The following is a 20966-nucleotide window of genomic DNA, read 5'->3' as shown; positions in this document are numbered from 1 at the left end:
AAGCCACAGCTTGGAGAAGGATCCAGAACCTTGAGTAAAGTTGGTTACACTGTGCTTCTTAATCTGAAGTGAACTTTTTGAAGTGCTCCCTGCTAGGGCTCAGCCTCCGTGTTTATGCTGGTGCTGTTCTGAAGGGTTTTCAGTTATTGTATCACGAGTGGATTTCCTGGAAGGGAATTTTCCTTTCTGAAAACCAGAAAATAAATCGTATTTGCTTCATTTGAAACTAGTGTATCATATATACCCATGTTTTTATGGGTAGTGAGCTATGCTTCTGTCAGCATCTCTTTTCTTTTCCCGTAGACACCCAACAAAATACGAGGATCCGTGCAGAGTATTTCTCCTCCTGAGTGAAGGGAAGCTTCTTTCAACTTGCCATCATTTGAAGCCATAAAAAAATGCAGAAATTTTGAAACTATGAAAGATGCTTTACAAATAATACCTTCCTTTCTTTTATTCTAATGTATTTGCACATGTAGGAGCAAATTCTGACTCATTGCAGGATTTTATCTCTGTTACTTCAATCACTTTTTTACCTTCAATTTTTACACAGTAGCAAGGAACTGCTGTACATAAAAGCATGCTGTTAAATCCCTAAAAGTTCTTGAGAGATGTGGACAGAACACGGGCCTGCAACCGCCCTGAAAATAGTCTTTAAAAACTGACTTTGTAACCAGGTGCATTAAGGAGAGTGAGAAAAAGAAGCTAGGACAACACAAATTTACTACTCAAGCCATAAACAGTTCCAGTACAGTAACTCAAGACCTGGTTACTTTCCTTTGTAAGACAGGTTTAGGATTCAGACAGGAGCTCTGAGCTCTGAGCCAAGCAGGGTTTATAGAATCACCAAGGTTGGATAAGACCAAGATCATCCAGCCCAACCATCCACCTATGACCAATATTTCCCCACTAAACCATGTCCCTTAGTACCACATCTGTACTAATCATTTGATTGGTTGGTTCATTATTTTTATGGGTTTTTTTGTTTGTTTGGTTGGTTTGGTTTTATTTTTTACGATTCTGATTGTTGCAAAATACGTAGGAATTGTCTGTGGAGCTCAGCATTTGTTTGGTTTGATTTGGATTCCTAATTTAGCCCTAGAGGCAAAGAATGACATAACTGAGGGACTTGAAAGCATATTTTTCTACTGTAGTTGATCTCTGCAGAGCAGGAGGTAAGAAACATTGTCTGGGCTTCTTCAGGAAGCTTGGAGAAGCTGAGGAATACATCGGTTATTTTTATTCAGCTCTACCTTCAATTTATTCGTCTTCAATTTATTAAGTTATTATGAGAAAGTTCTTCTGTTATCAAATTCTTTCTTCTTGTGTGAGTTTCTGTTATTGGAAAGTATTGTCTTGCTGATAACATTGCCGGTGGGAAGGAGGGCCTGGTCTGGCTCTTGTAAATTATAAATATACAGAGACTATCAGAGTACAGAGAAGTCTTCTGTGCCTCTAAGTGACATTTCTTGGAAAATGAGGTCCCTTGTGCCTTCTCTTATAGTCTGGAGAGATACTTCACTCACTCCATTAATCTATCGAAGAAGCCATGCTACCTAAGTTCAGCAAATAAATCAATTGTAAGACCTAGAAAATTTTTAAAGTCGAAAAGAAATCTGTGTATGGGCTGCTTTGAAAGAGCTGACACTGTTGGTGAACGTCAGATTACAAAAATTGGGTAACAGTAGCCTAGCATTGCCTCCGTACAATGGATTAGTTTAAGCAAACACAAAGGTATTTCACATAGTGAATTCTGTAGCCTGCAGTTTTGATAAGCAGTATAGAATTACATAAGGTATATGTGTGGGGTGGCATAAAGAGGGAGGTCTCCTGTTTTGGAACTCAAGTTTGTGACGAGTTGATTTTTGATGGACGACATGAGTGCTTCTCTTGATTACTATTATAATAGTTCTAATGAAAGAAAAATATTTATTCTAAATTTAAACTAAAATTGACATTCATTTGCAAGTTAAAACTGTGAGTCATTACATATATTATTAATCGTCAAGATATTGTTAATTAAATCAGTGCACTTATAGGACATGGATATGCTTTCATGGAGTTCATGGTATAGTTCCAGCATCAGCATCCGGGCAGCACTGCCAGAACTTTTCTTAACATGGGGAAATTTATGGCCACCTATCATCCACGCTGCTCTAGTTTGCTGTTTGGTGCTGACAGATTGGCTACAGGGACAACTGCCTCAGAGGTACTCACTGCTGCTTTATGGCTGTTCCCCATAGCGTGGCACTGATCTGTGTTTGCACAGTCGCATTTGAGGCACTGGTGATACTCATCTGAGCAATGCTCCTTGATGGGACCACTTCTGGATGCTACTGGGGCAGCTTATTGAGGGAGGGATCCACTCTGCACTGCTCTTCTGAAATTCAGACTTGTTTTCTGCCGTAAGGATTGGAGGTTTTTGTTTCCACAACCAGGAGAGACTTGAAGAACATCATGATTCCCTTTTCCTTGTTTTTCCTCTCCTTCCTGAGGTTACACAATGTTATTGCAGAATAATTGGAATTTGTTAGTATGTGCCAGGAAGGTGTTAGCATGTTTAGGGATTGTAGCGAGAAGCCAGAGGAGCATTTTTAGGCACTTCTCATAAATGCTGCAGTTAGAGAGGAATTTGGATTAAAGATGCTAATGCATCTGAGGGTCGAGCACCTCTGTGAACCAGGAGAGCTGGGTAATTAGTTGGAAAGTAGACCTGATAGGACATATGTTGCTCTGAAAGTAATGCCTTCTATTTATTTTCATGTTAACTCCAGCAGATAGAAAGAGTACAATGGCATTATCTGATAGAGCAAATTCTCTGCTACTGCTTTGTATTTCCCAACGTGATCTCTACCATCAGCTGTGCATTTTTGCCAGCAATGAACAGGAGCCTGCATACCACACTTGTAATAATAGTTACCAGTAAAGATGCCCCAGTGTTGCCAGCCCTCACTGCGCTCACATCCACTGCTTGGTCTACATCAACATTCAGCAAGCATCAGTGAATGTCAGTGGGTGCATTTTTTCCACACGGAGGAACTCGGTGACACACCTTGTTTCCATATGCACTTCCACATCAGACTCTACTGTGTCAAACTGCCCCTCTGCTCCCATCTGTCTCACGGCCACACAGCGTAGTGGGATATTGGTTGGAAGGTTCAGCCTCTACTGCTGTACCACCAACATCTGCCCCTGACACTGTGAGCCAACATCAAAAATAGAAGGCATTGCTTTTGGAGCAGCCCTCATAAATGATTAAAGAGTAGGTTGAAAAAATACTTACTTCAGTAGCAACAAAGTTGCTTGAATATGTGTTATATTTACATATACATATTTTATTTATGAAGAAATAGTGTACAGAAGCAGGCCTATGTTTGAAGCACAGAATGCATGATTAATCCAGTCATGTACCAGCTCAGGATGTGAAAAGAGTCCGAAGTTTGCAGTAAGCAGGCTGGCTAACCATACATCTGTGACAACAAATACACAGCACATACCATCTCTCTTTTCAGTCCCAAGATTTGCCAGATACTTCAGACGCTGCTTGCAGTAAAGTGAAAAGGAAAAAAAAGAAAAAAACAATGCAAAGATGCTTTAGCACATAAAACTGCTCCTTGAGTCACTTTAGGCTTTACAATATACATCAGTAATTCAGGCACAGGAGCCTCCTGGCCAGCAAGGTGTGGATGCAGAGCAGCTGTTATACCCCACTGATGTTCATCAGGTGAAAGCAATGTAACTTGGTAGACTTTGTAAATGTCTAAGTATTTTCAGGGGAAAGCAACTTACCATATGTTTTCCATATCGAGGTGCTGCAATGGAGATAACATAATCCAGAATTAAAATCTGCAGCTCTGCTGCAGAGATTTTCTTCATTTGTATTTATGCTTACAATACCATGAATGCGATGAGGTGACAGCAGTGTTCTCTGGTATGGATGGTGACTGTGAGTAAAAGAACTGTGAGTAAAATTCACAGCACTGGAAGTTATGGAATTCATCTCATTTGCTGTTACCTCTGTGATAAAGCTGGAGATGGAGATATGGGAGAAAAGGGTAATGAGGCACTGGCACAGGTTGCCCAGAGAGGTGTGGTGCCCCATTCCTGGACACACCCAAGGTCAGGCTGGACTGAGCTCTGAGCACCTGATGAAGCTGTAGGTGTCCCTGTTCAGTGCAGGGAGTTGGACTGGGTGGCCTGTAAAGGTCTCTTCCAACTCAGATGAATCTAAGATCCTGTGTAAAGGCTATCACCATTGCACACGCTCACTGCCCACGACCTCACGCTGCTGCTGCTGATGGACCAGGCTGTTCTCTGCTTATGAGTGTGGTGGGGTCTCATGGAGTCCAGAAAAACAACAGAGTTGCACCAAGTTATCATTTTGCCGCACAGCTGGCTGACAGCAGAGCTTGAATCAGTATTTAAAGCTTCAACAATCTGTCCAAACCCTCTGAGATTAACCAGTCATTTTGGACTCGGTCTGTCCCTCCTCCTCTGGAAGGGCAGAGGTCAGCTAAGGATTAATATGTGGCAGTGTGACTTCTCACAACCAGGCCTTTGCTGTACCATTTCCATCATTTTTGGCTTCCACATTACTCAGCTGTGCACCAGACAACTGTTTTGTTATGTGCCAATTAACCCAGCATGATAAATAGTGATTATGCATAATTTATACGGAATATTATTCTTGTTGTTTCCTGTAAATAAGGCACTGACTTAGCTGAGGGAACTGGGCTGTGAATTATTGTCAGATGTGATCATGATGGTCCAGGAGACCAGTAACAAGGACTGTTCAGACAGCAAGCCAGATAGAAATGCTACCAAACTAAATGTGGAGAGAGGGAGGTGGTTTAATTTTTACAGAGGAAGTTGGGATTTAGCTTCTGCAGTCCCACAGTTTGCTCTTTCAGTGTTCTGTATGGGCCTCTTGGTGCTTATCCACCCCACAGGGGGGTCCATGGGATCTTCTCCAGTGGTGGTACTTGGACTGGACTTGAGTTGCTCCTTAAGGATCATCTTCGGATGATCTCCCTGGCTGTGGAAGCCAGGTTTCACGGCTCTCTCCTCTCGTCTGTGTTAGCTGATGGCACATCTCTCAGGTTGATAAGCTGACAATGGCATGGCACGAGGGGCGGTGAGAATTGCTTAGCCCCATGAAGCCTTAGTGAACACAGGGAGGAGATATGGAAATGTGACATCTAGCCCACTGAACCAGGATGCATTTGCTGTGACAGTGCTCACTGGAGTCCCATTGCAGAGCCTCCAGGAAATTGCTATGGTCTGTTGCCTTGGGTAAGCAAGGCTGAGTGTCAGCCAGTACAGCACTGGGCATACATGGAGCCAGCTGGGAGCTGTAGGCTGCTTGCACAGGTGCTGCACTGGTGATTGCATCCTCTTTCTCCTTGGGCACCCTTATCCCTGGCCTTACCTTGTGGGGAATTTTCCCCACATCAGTGATTCGAGGTGTGTTTACCATTTTGCTTCTCCTTTCTCACACTCGATAACAGATCCCCACAGGCCTATAAATGGCACCACCTCAGCAGACTCAGCTCATCTTTCATCATGCTGCCAGAATCTTGTTTTGATTTATTGCCTTTCACCACAGTGGCCCAGAATGAAGTCAACTTCTGAAATCACTTAGGGAAGGATCTGCTGAACAAGCTACATATAATAATATGCCCCTGTCTTTCTACTTCCTCTGTACTGGGATGTTCCAATGAAATGAGTGAGAAATCTGTTTAGAGTAGAGGAGTACTGAAGCTAGCAGGCCGCTGACCTGCAGATCGGATTGCCTTTAACCTTCTGCACTTCAGGGTGTGCTTAATGTTCTGCATAACAATCTCAGTCTGGAAAATGCTCCCAATAGGTGATTTTTATTTCTTCATATTGCTTCCCTGTTGTTTAAACTATTGAGAGATACAGTATAGGTCATGTCTGAAAATAACAATGATAGTTACTTGGGTACTCCCTGATCAACAAGATTTTGTGAGATTCACATCAAAAATGCTTTTTTGGGGGGCACCTTTTTTGTTCCAAAGCAATGTGCTCGATGTCCTGCATAACTGTTGTTACTCCGAATAAAAATACAGAAACGTTTATGGTTCATGTCAAACTGTTCAATGTTATATCTGTTTATTAGAATATGCATATTGGTAAAACCATATTGGCTGCTTGTAATTAAAGTACTGCTACAGTTCTGTGCTTTATAACTAAATAACTTTTGAAACAACGATTTTTTTTTCACATTTTACCTCTTTGCAATGTTTTTAGAAAAATCACTTCAGAGAATAGGGAAAGTAGTTATAATCCAAAGTAATGATGATGGCATAACATACTAGGGTAAAATGAGAAGCATTTCAAATGGTGAAACAAATAGAAAGTAGTTATTTAACTTAGGCATATGTGACACACCAGTGTTGCGTTCACTCCATGTCTCGGCAGGGACTTAGTGTGAGGCATGAGATGGAGTCGAAGAAGTGAAGTACACAAGTGACTCTTGTTTGCTGTGGATACATTTAATCTCTGCTGAGAAAAACTTTGCCAGGTCCTCCGACTCCTTCCCATAGGTGTTGGCTTATCTCCCATGCTTCAGGGAGAACTGTGTGGATCCGTGTTTGATAGACTGAGCCATTTCTCAGAGGGAAGAGCTCAGTGTACTGCAATGAGCCCAGAACTTGAGCCAGGGGCTGGTGCCTGAACTCTCAGTATCCAGCAACGTGGGGCTGTCAGGAGCTGAGCGCTGGCATTGCTCATGATGCTGTTGTTGTCAAGGCAGGGTGTTCCTGGAGAAAGTGAGCAGAAATGTCTCTGTATCAAATGCTGCTTATTTGAAAGTCATGCAGATAACCAGTTCCTTTCCATCTCTCTCCTGCAGTGAGTTTAACTGCTTACAAAGAGAAACCTGCTTCTCCTCCTAATGCCTTTTTTTGGTGTCAAGACCAGCAAAGGTAGTAAGCTCATGGGTAACAAATGTACATCATTTATATCTGGATTTTACAGTAGTGTTACAAAGCATTTCTAAAAGGCCTTTATTTCAAACTGTATGGTACATATTTGATGTCTTTTCCCTAAAACTGAAAGGAAGTCTGTCTTGTGAATAGCTTCTGGAGGTGGTGCAGCTGGGACAGAAGTTGGACTGTTAATGGGAGAATATCATCCGTTGCATGGATGAGTTTCAAAATAGAAAACCTGGATGTAGTTTTGCAGTGCCTGATCCAAGAGCTTCAACTTCATCTTGTAAAGGAGCAAGGAAGATAATGCAGTGTTCTGATTAGCACATACTTAAGTATGGCCCTCAAAAACGTAATACCTTGCTAAAAATCATCCTTTAAAAAATGGTTGATTTGTATGGCATGTCTGAATCTCCTCTCACGTTTAATCCATGTTAAGCTTTAAACCACCTATTTTGGTTCCCTCAAATTCCAGTAGATTATCCTTCAAACTGAGCCGTGATAATCTGTTTAATAGTCTTTCAAAAGAAGTGTTCTCACAGCACTCTGGATCATGGGAGTTTTAAAAGATCAATGTATGGTAGCGATCCTGGTTAAACAAAATGGTTTTGGAATTAGGACTTACTGATAAGGGGCTGACACTCTTCATGATCACAGAGTGGCTGACTCTTGGGTTTCTTACACCATCAGAAATGTGTTGCAAATATAGAGATTCTGAATATAAAGCGCTTTTTTTTTTCTTTAAGAAAACTAAAACATTTATGATAGTTTGGTATACATGCAAGACAAACTATTCACATTGTGCTTGAGTTTCATCAAGTGTTTGGCCAGTAACCTGAAAAGAAAGAGATAATGGCTCAGAATCTACAGTCTTAGCTTTGGAAGCAGCTTGGGACTAATTGGGAAGCAGTTAGAGCAGCAAGTTACATGCGTGTTCCACATCACTCAGCTCACCTGTGTGCATTCTCTGAGTAAAAGAATAATGTGAGAGAGCTAAGTACATCTTTCTCAGGACAATGTCACTGGTGTTCAGCCTGACTTTCTGTTCATCTTACTGCTTGGTGCACAAGGGTGCCCTTGTTACTGACTTTTTAAGTATGTTAGCTTATTTTTTTTAATTACTGAAGCTTTTATTTGTGTATATGTCATTGGCAGTTTGTGGGCAGAGGGGTCTAAGTAATTTTACCTAAGTAAAATTATACTAATGGATAAAGTCTTTCAAGCACGAATGGACTTGTCTGTTCACAGTGCTTTCTGAAGCTGTGCCTCTCATCAGCCTTTCTGTCCAAAAGGCTCTGACCTCAGATTGGGCTTCTTAAAAAAGAGCAGTCACTGCAGATCTCAGCTGGCACCCCTTGGCACTGTGGTGTGCCTGTAGCTCAGCGCTGCTAGTGCTGCTACTAGCACTGCCATAGCCTAAGTGGCCTATTTTTATTGTTGCAAGCTGGCATTTTTCATACGCTCATAAAATTCATATGAGTGTTTCAATCAGTGTGAAGAGGAGGTCCAGCAAGCAGCAAATTCACGTACATTGTTAGGGTTTTATTTGACTATAGGAGGATATACTGAGGCCAAAATGCGTAAAATTTAATGAGTGGAGTCATGTAGGTCATAAATAATTGGGCATGCTGAAAAGAATCAAGGTTGTGGTAATGTATTTGTACAGCACCCAGCACCCAGCAGCTGTGATTATGATCAAAGTGATCTGAAAGGTAGAAAATAAATGAAGACTGTAATTTAGTAGTGTGTAATGGAGTTGTGATAGGGTGACAAAAGTGATGTAGAGTAGGATCTTGACTCCAAAGAGTGTTTTGGGGGATGCTCGGATCTGGACATTCATTTTGGATTGCTTTCCGGTAAAGGGCTTGTAAAATAGGGATTGATTATTTCTTATGCCAGACATTTGCCACTTAATAGAAAGTCCTCTTCTCCCAACGAAATAAAAATATGCTGTTTTAATCTTATTGGCTCTTCTAAAAAGAAATGCAAACTGCAGGAAGTCTATGAAGTTTATTTTGCTTTCTGCTGTGAGGTTTCTTTTTGTTTGGAGGGCATTTTTTACATTTGTGAAGGCATGTCTTTTATTAAGTGTGATACAAAGTGATGATGTTGTGGCCAAAATCTCAGGAGGTTTTGGATCCAGTTTCAAGCTGTAAATTTCTTGCTTCACTCCCGTCTCCATTAATATTTGCTATTAACTATCTCAGAAATTGTTGTTTTCAGAAGTGCTTTTTTTCAGTTGAATTTATAGCGACGCAATGAAATCTTTTCTTTTTGACATTCAGTGTCTTAAGAATTTAAATGGGAAAACCGGTTTTATTAGTAGTGGATTATTTCATTTCATTTAAATAATCATTTTAAATACAGTGTGTTTGTCTTTAAAGGAAGCACTCAAATCGGATTGCCTGGAGCATCCCCAAAGTAGCTCCTTCTGCATTCGTGGGCACTGCTGTGCTCATCCCCTCTGGGCTCCAAGTAGAGAGAGACTGCCTGTTCATTCCATGTATTGAAATGAAAGGGAAAGAAAGAAGTAGAGACATTGTCAGTCTCTCTAAGAGCTGGTATGCTTGCTGTATGAAGTGGAGTTAATGATAACCCTTGTATTGTTGCAGCAAGGAAGTCATAGCATGGAGTCTTTAAATAGAAAATAGCAAGTAGTCCACAACAGGCTGTGTGTTATTCCATTAGAAAGTAGTGCCCTTTGTCCATTGGCAGAGTTTGACAATGAGAACTGTGTAGAGTCCAAGACAATTGGCAGAGGAAAGTGAAGGGAATAAAATTATTTCACAGCTGAGGGAAACGCAGAACACAAAACTGGGGAATCGATGCGAGCAACATACAGCAATGTCAGTTGTCATTGTACTCCTACAGAGAGTTTCAGCCCAAAGAAGGACATAATTATCAATAAAACAGACTTTACAGTACCCCTGTGATATGAGTTTGTTTTGTCAGACCATCTTGCAAGATATTGATGTGAACAAAGTGGAAATGACTTGTCCATACAAACAGGTATGAAGAGAGAATCACGTCTAAGGTGTTGTCATCCCAGCCCCTGACTACAGGGCCTCTAGGGTCTGGAGAGTGCTGCATGCTGTGCTGGGGAGCATCAGTGGCTTCATCTGCTGGAATGGCACATTAAGATCCATCCACAGATTTTTGATGTTGGGTTTATTCGTGTTTTCTTATGAACAAGCAAAATCCAAACCTACTTATAAGTGTTCTCAGTAGAGTTGTGGCTGTCTATAGAGAGAATTGAACTTAAAAAAAAAAAGAGAAATAAAATAGGTGTCAGAGAAGATTTTACTTTAGCTTCCAGGCAATAGATAGTAGGAATGTCAGAGACTGTACAACCTTGCTGTGTCAGGAGTACTCACAGTCACTAAAAGGTAGAAGAGCTAAATGTGGCTAGAAAGCAAAAAAAAAAAAAAATTATAAAAAAGACACAAAACATCTAATAACTTTTGTGAAATGGGGCATCTTTTGAGATTCTGACCTGGAGCCTTCATGGGATCGGAGTGAAGAAAATGTCTGGTTAATCTTGGCAAGTTACTGTGGAGGGGCTGATGTGGCTGGAGGGAGGATGGATCTGCTGGCAGAACAACAGAAGTTGGGTTCACTGAGTCACACTGGTGTCTGGATGGCTCAGCTGCTGTCAGTTGAGAAGCAAAGATTTAATTTGTTTGGGTTTAGTTAGGTTTATGTTTTTTATTGTTGGTTCTGTATATGTGTTTCATTGCTGCTCATGCTTTTGTTGTCATTTATGAGTTGTTGGTTTTTTAATATTACAGTTTTAACAAATTTGCTCAGCGCGGTGATCACTTTTGCTCTGGGCATTCTCTTTCTGTGGCAGAAAACAATTCAGTCTCATGACCCAGAAGTTCCTTCTCTTCTCTAGGCATGTTTGAGAATTCCCAGGCTTCTGCCATACATCCCTGCCTTCTTTGAAACTGATGGCATGTGGCATCTTACTCCCAGCTTACTCTGAGAACAAGTTCGGAGTTAAGCTTCTGTAAATAAAGTTGTGTCTGTCTTGCACTGGGTGCCAATGTTAAGGCTTAATGTGGTCCTCCATCGGACAGGAGCTCCTTAGAACCTCTGCCCCTCCTCTGGAGCTTACAGCTTTTTCAGATGAGGTGGTAAAGCAACTTGGATATGTGCAGTCCTGCAAATGGTTGTACATCCTCAGGATTAGAAGAAATAACTGTAATTTAGATCACATCTTAAAGATATATCTCAGAAAGAAATAAAAAAGAAAAAGCCCATTTTTTTTGAGGAATGAAGTTTCACCAGGATTCATCCAAATCAATTCTTTAATGCCAGAGTATGTGTTTGACCATGTGCATTTTTCAAATGGGGAAAAACAAATATAAATCAATGGTGGTTAATTAAGAAAAATACCAGAATTCTTACTCTAAAATGAGTACTGTTCTGATTGTCAATTGAAGGTAGCTTGTATAAAGAGCTTAAAGCCAAGATTTAGTTACTTTTTTCTTAGTTATTATTTTGCTTTGGTTTAGGATAATTCAATGTTAGAATAGTAATGTAATTAAAATGCATATAATGATGTGTTTGGTTTTTGGATGGCCATGGCCATCATCAGTGTCTTCAGTATGTTTGTCTGATCACATAGGAGATTAGGCCACAGAATAAACAAAAGACCCAGTGCCACAAAATCATAACAAAATTGTCAGTTCAGAAACACAAATGAACATTGAGGACCAAGATAATAGGTCTTTTATCTTCCCCTTATAAAAACAAAGGTTTATTTGGCTTTTAAATGGGCCAGTAAAATTGAATCGGCACCCTACAGTGCATGCAGAATAGATAGTCAAGAAGAATGAAGAAAAAGGCAGTGGAGTTTAAGAGATGAAGATATTAGAAGTTGGTCTACTGATAGCCTATTACAGTTGTTAAATTTTAAAGATCTGCAGTGAACAGAGAACTAAGTCGGGAAATAGGACTGGGCAGGAGGGATGCATTTGTTAGAAGTTACTGATGGTGATCCTCCAAAATTCTGTGGGAAAAATAGCTGCAAGTATCTGAAAGGCCAGATCAGAAGCTCTTGGCTGCACTGGGATGGCCCTGCCTGCAGTAGTTCCATCTTGGCTGTTGGATATTGCTTGAAGATGGTCCTGCTTACAGTCATAGAATCACCAAGGTTGTAAAAGACCTACAAGATCATCCAGTCCAACTGTCCACCTATCTCCAACAGTTCTCACTAAACCATGTACCTCAACACAACATCTAAACATTCCTTGAACAGGCTGTCCACAGCCTGATTTCAGTCCCTCTTACTTACCAGTTGAGAGTGGGCCCTATGATAACATAAGCACAAGCTTTCTGAGCCCCCTCGATTCAGGTTCCTATAACTCTCAGATATTTCATTGGAATCATAGTTCAGAAGTATTCCTGAGCCTCAGAGCTGATAAGAAAGGTGTATCTGGGATCACTTGAAATACTCTGGGCATTTAGCATCAGGAGAGTTTTGGAGATATGTTTTGTTTGCGTTGTGAGAAGGGATATTTCCTGGAATACACTGACTTGCTCTTCTTTGCTCTCTCCTCAGTAAGATTCTACATAAAAACTGGTAAACTAGGCCATTAATAAATATGTAAGAGAAGCCTGATCCGTGAGATACTGACTCAGTGTAGGTGAGGACATCCAGCTCCTGCTTGCCCCACTTCAGTGACTGTTATGATGGAATTAGAGGGTTTATATGGCATTGAAATGAATTGAAAACTGCCAGACTTTCTAACGTAGTCTTTATTTTTCCCTTTTTTTCACCTGTAAGTTCCTGCCTTTTATTTGTTACTTCAGCGGATAATTTTTATGGTAGGTTTTCTACTTTATATCCTGCTGGTATATAGCTTAACAAAATGCCTTTTGAAACCGTGTGTTTAATTCCTCGGTCACGCCTCTGGGAATTAATTCTTGCTGCATTATAACTCCTTTTATATCTTTTCTTCGCTGTGGTTGAGAACTTCTGCAAACTTTTCTTTAGGATATCAGTACTTCTTATTTCCTCTCCTGCCTCATGCACATCTCTGTTCTGCCTACATCAGCTGTTATTTGCTGCTGGCATCTACTTCTGGTCAAGGCCTGTTAGAGTGCCTTAAACACTTAAATAAATTCCTTAATGACATTACTATTTTTACATCTGCACCTCTGGAAGAAAATTGAATTTTCACACCTGAGTTACCTACCTAAGGTGCTATCCGTGAGGCTAATGAGCTCTATGTTGGAGAGTCCTTTAAGAAATTACTTTAACAGGCTTTGGTGATTCTGAATAGCATTTATGATAGGAAATGTTTCATGGTGGTACTTACAGAAATAGCGATGTTGCATATATGTATTTTTTTTAAGTCATGTCTTCCTAAGCAGTAATGTCTTCTTGCTTTTTGAGAAGTTAAATATGCAGTGTTTTGGCAAAAATGGTTAATGGGGCTATTTGAAAATTGTTGATAAGTCCAACTCTTGGCAAGTGGAATTATTGACACTGAGTCACCATTTTTCTTGGAAACGTGTTTTTCATTACAAATGGGACTTGCTTATCTCAGTCCAGAAATGTTTCAGTTTAGAAATGCTGCTGTGCTGTAGTGTACTTCATTGTCTCATGGTCATGATCACAGTCCTTGGTATGGACAGAGCCCTGCCATTCTTTGACATCTTTGATGCAATCTCTGTCAGCTACACTGAAATCAGTACATAATATCTCATGAATCCATTTGGTCTGCTGCATCATACAAAGTAATTTCAGGATTTCTTAGTGAGCTTACTTCCAGTGTACTTCAGGATATTTTTTTGTATTTGTTATATTTCAGATTTTAATTCCGTTTGTCTTTGTCAGTCTGCTCACAGTTTTCCAGAGGAGTTTATGCCATCTTTGGATTCTATGACCAGATGTCGATGAACACACTGACGTCATTTTGTGGAGCCCTTCACACGTCCTTCATCACACCCAGCTTCCCAACAGATGCAGATGTGCAGTTTGTCATCCAGATGCGGCCAGCATTGAAAGGAGCCATCTTGAGTCTCTTGACCTATTACAAGTGGGAAAAGTTTGTGTACCTCTATGACACAGAAAGGGGTAAGCACTGTTGTTTTATCTGACTTCCCTGCTTTATAATTTGCACGAGTATTACCAGAATCAGTGAGTGCAGCACATCTCAGGTTTCTTCTGCTTCCAGGTTGCAAATTCCTAGAAAATGAGTTTGTTTTGAAGGAACCAAAATGAAGGGTTAGATGAGAAAAGGGTGTCTTCATAGTACTTGTCATTTGTAAATGTGTGGCCTGGAGGATACTGTTAGGAGTGTAATCATTCAACTTGGAACACCTGGTTTCTGTGCAACTGCAGATTCAACACTTGCCAGGATTTCTGAGTCTTTGCAAAATAAATAAAGTCAATGCTGTGAAGACTACTGTTGAGCAAGATTTTCCACTCTGCATGACATTGTAAATCCCTCACTGCTTTACATAAATGTGCGTTTCTCCTGTCACTGGACAAAGATAGTCCATGCTAAGATACATGCTGGAAATGTCTTGGCATCAATAACAGTCTGAAAATATAATGCATAAAATGCTTCAGGGCTCTGCTGGAGAAAAGATGTTCTGGATATGTCACATGTATATTCAGAGATGGAGGTAGGTACGTGACAAGAGTGACCAGAGATAACACTTTACAAAATGAAAATGCATTAAATTCAGTGCATCCACTGCTGACTAATTGCTGTGCTGTAGGTAATGAATCCTGACAATGGCAGATCTAAACAGCAGGAGCCATTTTCTGTGAAAACATTTGCGTTATTTCTGAGGAGCAGCTATTGCCAGCTTCTCTGAGTCTACTGAATTTACTTAGTTACAGGTTTTACCTGTGTAGGAATTCTTTCGTTGGGTTGAAGTGTCACTGCCCTTCTTACCAGTTTTATCATTAACCACTCCAATGCCTTCTGAGGAGTCTGGGTAGAGCCAAAGAATCTCTGATTCCATTCCCAGTTCCCACGACGAAGTTCTGATGCCCTGAGCTACTACATATTGGGTAGAAAGTGGGTCTCCAGTGGCTCTGCTCGCTGAGGATTAGTTAGATCACCCTACTAAGGACATACCAAACATTGAAAGTGGTTTTTAGACTGCTAACTAATGGTATGCCAGGAGTTCAGCATTTCTGACTGATGCGAAGAGAATAAGTATTGCTTACATTGAGGTCAGTAGGAAAGGTCAAGTAGGAAAACATGGAAAAGCTAGGAGTACCATGAGTTTTTAAATCACAGGTCTTTCTGGTGAAATGAGCCCCATGAATATTGCTTAACCTCTGTTGCTTTCTGCCTATTTACTTTCCATTCACATCCTACTAACAATCTTAGAAATACTAATTAAAATCAGACTGTGAGCCCACTGTGGCTAGTATGCACGCTATGCTAGCCATATGTTATGCTAGACATTCAGACCAAGGCTACCAGAGTGGGGAATCTGAGTTAGATGAGCACATAGCTGGCTCTAGGATTATAGAACATAGCTCAGGGTTAGAAGATAAAGGACACTGGCGTCTTTGAGATGGAAGAGGTATCAGTGCATATATATAACATGATGGTGTGCTTTGAGTTGTTTCTGGTATGTGTGCTTTGAGATGCAGTTGCCACATCTTATCTTTCCTTCCTTTACATATGTGCTCACTGCTGCTCTTTGATAACATATTTGCTTTCTGCTAGAACTGGAGCAAGAATGAATGATTAACTGTATTCTTTTACTATGGGTTTATTCGGGTTATAAAACAAATCTGGCAGCAGTTTTATCAGAAATATAATTGCTGTGTTTTTCCAACACTAAAGAAATTTAAAATATTTGTATAGGAGAGAACACACCATTAGGAAGTGAGAAACAGGCATTATATTCCCTCCTTTGACAATCAGTAATCATGGATGATAGCACCTGAAGCTTTTGGCATTTCCAGTGGCCTGCCCCATCTCTTGTGATAGACATTCAGGTATAGAAAACGTCCCAAGATCTTCCACTGTAATGGTGGATGACTCCTTGTTTCAGATAGCAAACAAGACTGTATATGTTCCTATCCTGAGATACTGCTGCAAATGAAAACACTATGGCAGTTACAATTCTTAGTAATTCCAGTATTAGAAACCTCACTGCTCTGGGGCACTGCAGAGGGAAGGTGTTAAGCAATTCACTGCCAGTGCCTGAAATGAACTATCATTAAATACTGCCTTTTAGGAGGATTATCATCTCACTGGTTTGTCCTGAGAATCTGAGAAATTGCAAAACATTAGGCTGCTCTTTCTTATGATAAATATTGTGGAATAAATTGTTCTTGCAAGCAGTTTTGCAATGTTCTGCACAAGCAAAACGCCACCATGTATTAAGTACTGCATTTACTATTAATAAATACCACAGCATATTACAGATGCTATACAAAAACTGAATAAGCTGCTCATTGAGCTATTTCAGGGCAAGCTTAGGAGAATGGGCAGTCAGCTTCTTTATAAAATTGCTTTCCTTAAACAATGATTTTTCCCTTCTTCACCATCAAACAGTGTAACCACATGGTTTCCCCCTCGGTGACAGTAGGCACAATACTGTGGCATTTGGAACCTGCAACGAAGGCAAAAGATAAATCACAAACTGTAGAACAAAGCTAAGATCTACAATTACTTAGATAGGTGGTGTAGCTTTTAATCCGGTGAGTTAATGTGTGTGCATTGTATATGTTTATTGTATGCAAGTACTTTATTTTCTGTTGCTATGTGATGACTGAAGGTTGCAGATAGTGCTTTCAAATGCAGATTTATGTGTAGATGCAAAATTGAGTTTCTTAAAAACAGGAACTTGGCTGCTAAAGCACACAGAAAGAAAAATAATGCCTGAGATTTATGAATTCCAGAAGCAAGACTTATGTCTTATTGCTTTCTTCAGCTGCTGGACTTACTCTTCTGTGAAGAATCTGAAATTTAAGAGAAATAGCAAATTGTGTGTTTTCCTGTACCAGCAGAAAAAAATATATGTCTGCTTTGCATTAGAAATATCTGATAGGGGAAGAAAGGACATTAAACAGTGCTTGGAAGGAAAAGTCCCATAATTTATTCCATGCCACATGTTTTAGTTTATGTGAAAAGGAAGGGCGAAGTTTTTTGTCTGTATTAACTCACATCAGTACGTTGACTCTGTTGGTTGCTGTGCTACGTGTGAAACATCTGATTAATTATATGGTGCTAACTGCCTCAGTGGGCTTCTCCGCAGTAGAACTAAGGCTAATTAAGATTATGTCAGGATGAAGTGAGATGAGGTTACACACAACAAGCCGTTACAGATTTGGGTAACACTTGTCACAGAAGTCAACTTTTGCGTCTCATGCTGGGGATTATATTACATTAAAAAAACCTCAAGTTCGTTTCCAGTGTTCAGGTCCGTCCCTCCTCTTGCTTGGTGTTACTGCAGTCCAGGTGTGACTCCACGGAAGGCAGTGGTCTGGAGTAACACCACTATGAAGGCGTGGAGAGGTAGGCTTGTGGTTTTCATGTTGGTGTGTGAGAGTGAAGCACTTCTCTTGGTTTAATCATAAAAGCAGTACATTAGATTAAAATACTGAAGCTTTTATTTATTTAAATTTCCAGAGTGTTTCTTAATCTTTTGGTTTGTTTTTCTCTGGGAAACACTGTTTTGTATAGATTGTTTGCTCCCCATCTGTGCCATCTGTGGGTGCAACATAGGCCTTTTGTCCTAAGTTATTTGGATTTATGCTATCTATCTGCTGTACCCAAAGACACTGATTTAAGTCATGCAGACTTAAAGCAAATTGCACCAAGAGATCTCTGCTGCATGCATCTCCTTTCTCTTCCTTAGATCATAATAAACTTTATCCTTGTAGGACTGTGGAAGGACTTAATGTTTGTTTAAAGCTAACTTACTGAGTGGGACCTCAGTGCAGACAGAAGTATGCATAGATCACTGCATTTTTGGCATTGTAACTAAATATCTGCCCAAGTGAGAAATGCTGTCTTTCTTTTTTTCAGTTCACTCTGTTAGGAGGTATCTGAGGATATTTAAAATCAAGACAAAAATCTTTGGTAAATAATTTTCCCATTAACTATTAAGTAGTTTTTGATTGTTTATCATTAGCTCAATGAAAGCTGAGGTACATTTGTGTGTGTCTAAAGGCCTAGCTTATGTGGCTAAGATTTCCAACTATTTGCTGTAATTTCTAAAAGCAATTACATCTTGAATCGTTACTGCCACAGAAACACAAAAGTACAACCTGATTAAAACTGATAGGTGGGTATGCAGAAGGGCTGGGAGTTCAGCTCTGGAAAATATGACCTGTCCCATTCACCTCCACTGTGGTACTCTGTTGCAGAAATAGCAGGTAAATAGCAGAAATAAAATAAAATAAAATAAAATAAAATAAAATAAAATAAAATAAAATAAAATAAAATAAAATAAAATAAAATAAAATAAAATAAAATAAAATAAAATAAAATAAAATAAAATAAAATAAAATAAAATGAGAAAAATAAAAAAGAGAAGGAAAGAGAGAAAGAAAAAGAAAAAGTGCAACAGTGCTTCCTGATGATTATGCATAAGGCGTTGAGTTTTCTTAAACTGGGTTCAGTACATGGCAATGAGGTCTGATTCAGTGCTGCTGAAGACAAAGAATAACTCTTCTGTTTAGTTCTGCTTTTAGAAAATGAGGTTAGTTATCTACTGCTATCAAAGGACAAGTCACTGCTGTACTGCTTTCCCTGGGGAATGAGAGATCTGAGCTGATAAAAGAGGAGGGCTGTAGAACCAGGCTCATTATATCTTCCACAGAATTAGAGTGATGGATATGACTGGGGGGGTGAAATAGTTGCATTGAAAAAATACTGATGTGTAGGACATAATGTTTTTGGCTGAACATCTGGGACAAGATTATATTTTTGTGGAATCTGGCAAGACACTGCTTTAATAACTGGAGAGTTCTCAGAGATTTGGGAAGGTCAGGTGCTGGTACAACTTACCTGTGTGGACTGAGTCTCTACTGGAAAAACCAATGAAAAATGTAGTCCATCATGGAACAACTGACCCATTTTTAATCACCTTGCATCAGCAGACAGATGCAACAGAAGTCCTCTTAGCACAAAGATGGCTTCTTAAATTCTGTATTGTCCTTCTGCGTGTCAAGAACTTTTACCTTTGTTTCTAAAGATCATTCTTCAAGAAAGGGGAAAAAAAGAAAATGGTGGTAGCACCTACAGCAGCATTAGCGAAACCTGAACTCAGCACCTGCTGAGCAGTGAAATGTCAGAAGAATCAACAGCTGAGCTGTTCATTAACACGTTTGTTCTTCAGAGCAGGGGAGTTCCACTGGCTCAGGGCTGCTCTAACTCCGCTGTAGGAAGGAGAAAGGATGTAGAGCAGCTTCACAGACAGTTTTCTCAGAATGAAATGTGAGGCTTTTCAACGTAAAAATGGTAATTCTTGTTTATAATTGTGCATGCCTCTTCAGTTCTTCTCAGTTGCATCTGTCAAGTTGATGTAGTGTATTTTGCTTGCACTTTCCAAATCATGAAAGGATTTAAAATCTTGACATTATTATCTCTAAATATCAGTCTGTGGCAAAGAGTAGCAGAACATACAGAGCGTGTTTGGAAGCCTATAAAACACCAGTGGAGTCAAAAATGGGCATGAGTAGCAGTAAACCTCTATTCCATTGAGCCTTCTGGCTCCTTTGCTGGAGTGTTTCAGCCAGCAGCCCAAGATCATGTGCATGGCACGTGGGCAGTGTCAGTTGTTAGCATTAAGATAGCTATGCAGGTGTGCTGCCGTGCTCTCCTCTCCTCTCCCACTTCTTTCTTTGGAATGCACGCAATAGGAAATAAAATCTTGACGAGACCTCCAGAACTGAAGCTCAGACCTGATGTCACAGAACAGATGTCATCCTGTCTGTACATGCAGAGAGCCTTGTGCCCCAGGAACTGCCATACAGAAATTTACTCCTAAGTCACGGCCTCAGTGAAACTTACAGCGTGGCCACAGAATGTTGGCTGTCCTTGGCAGGATGTGATGTCTGCTCTAGTTTTCAAGCTCTGGTACAATGGAGATCACACACAGAGTTTAAAGACCCTTGTGGTAGAAAATCCATTATCTAGATTTAAAGAATGATCAAACTCTATGTAGTTATGTGCAATAAGAAAACAATCTGTTTCTTTCACTATCAGCCTTTTAAGAATGAGTGATTTTAGCTTTTTGTAACGGCTGGAACTTGTATTTATATTGAATGGTAAGTCATAGATACTGCTTAGCAATGTCTGTGAAATATAAGTAATTTACCCTGACAAAGAGGCAAAATTTGACATTCTTATTTAGGGCACACTGCTTCGCTGCTTTCAGCAGTGTAGGAAGTAAGGCACTGTTCAGGAAACATGCCAGAATCCTAACTGAAATATTCCAGGATTGCTTTACTGGTCAAATTCACTGCCTAAATGTGTTAGGGAACAATCTAAGCCTGAACAGTTAAATCGAGCTTTTTGATAATCACCCTCCATTTATTTCCTCTGTAACCTGTAGAGCATCATACAGACTCCCTTTATTTTGGTCTCTGTGGTACAGAGAGTCAGAAGAAAGCTCTTTTACTGATCCTTCCCCAAACATTGAGAAGACCCTGTGTGGGAGAATGGATGCTGGCTCTTTTTTAGCGAACTGAGCCTTAAGCATTTTTCTCCTGATCTTTCCCATTAGCTGCTATGTGTTTAGCTTACCCCTGCTAATCACATAAACCCTTTATCTAGCTTATGAACAAAAGGAGTGAATCAGCTTTGAAAGTCATCCAGCATGAGATGTATCGTGTTGGCAAGACGAAGAGGCAGCTAGAGACAGAGTTCATCCTGGTATTCTATACTGAAGCTCTGTGCCACTATACAAGTGTTGTGTGTACACAGAGGGTTCAGTTTGGTGTTGAGATGTCCAGGCAAAATGCCTGAGCATCCCTTGAAGCTGCTGGAACATGTGCTACTGTCAGCAGTACTTGCCAAC

At 40.1% G+C, this 20966-nt stretch overlaps 1 protein-coding gene across 3 annotated transcripts in view; it reads left to right on the top strand.

The window, feature by feature from the left end:
- The window catches only part of GRIA3 (glutamate ionotropic receptor AMPA type subunit 3), a 134987-nt gene that overhangs the window by 18649 nt on the left and 95372 nt on the right, over positions 1–20966 (top strand). For all 3 annotated transcript variants that reach the window (XM_065729670.1, XM_065729669.1, XM_065729668.1), the window contains exon 3: positions 13798–14037. In XM_065729670.1, coding sequence (XP_065585742.1) covers positions 13798–14037 — 240 coding nt within the window. The remainder of the gene's footprint in view (positions 1–13797; positions 14038–20966) is intronic.

This window comes from Cyrtonyx montezumae, unplaced genomic scaffold, assembly GCF_038088225.1.
Source record: "Cyrtonyx montezumae isolate F1298 unplaced genomic scaffold, pur_monq_1.0 scaffold_11, whole genome shotgun sequence".
NCBI lineage: Eukaryota > Metazoa > Chordata > Aves > Galliformes > Odontophoridae > Cyrtonyx > Cyrtonyx montezumae.
Note: the sequence above shows the minus strand (reverse complement) of the source record. Positions and strands in the feature narration are given on the sequence as shown.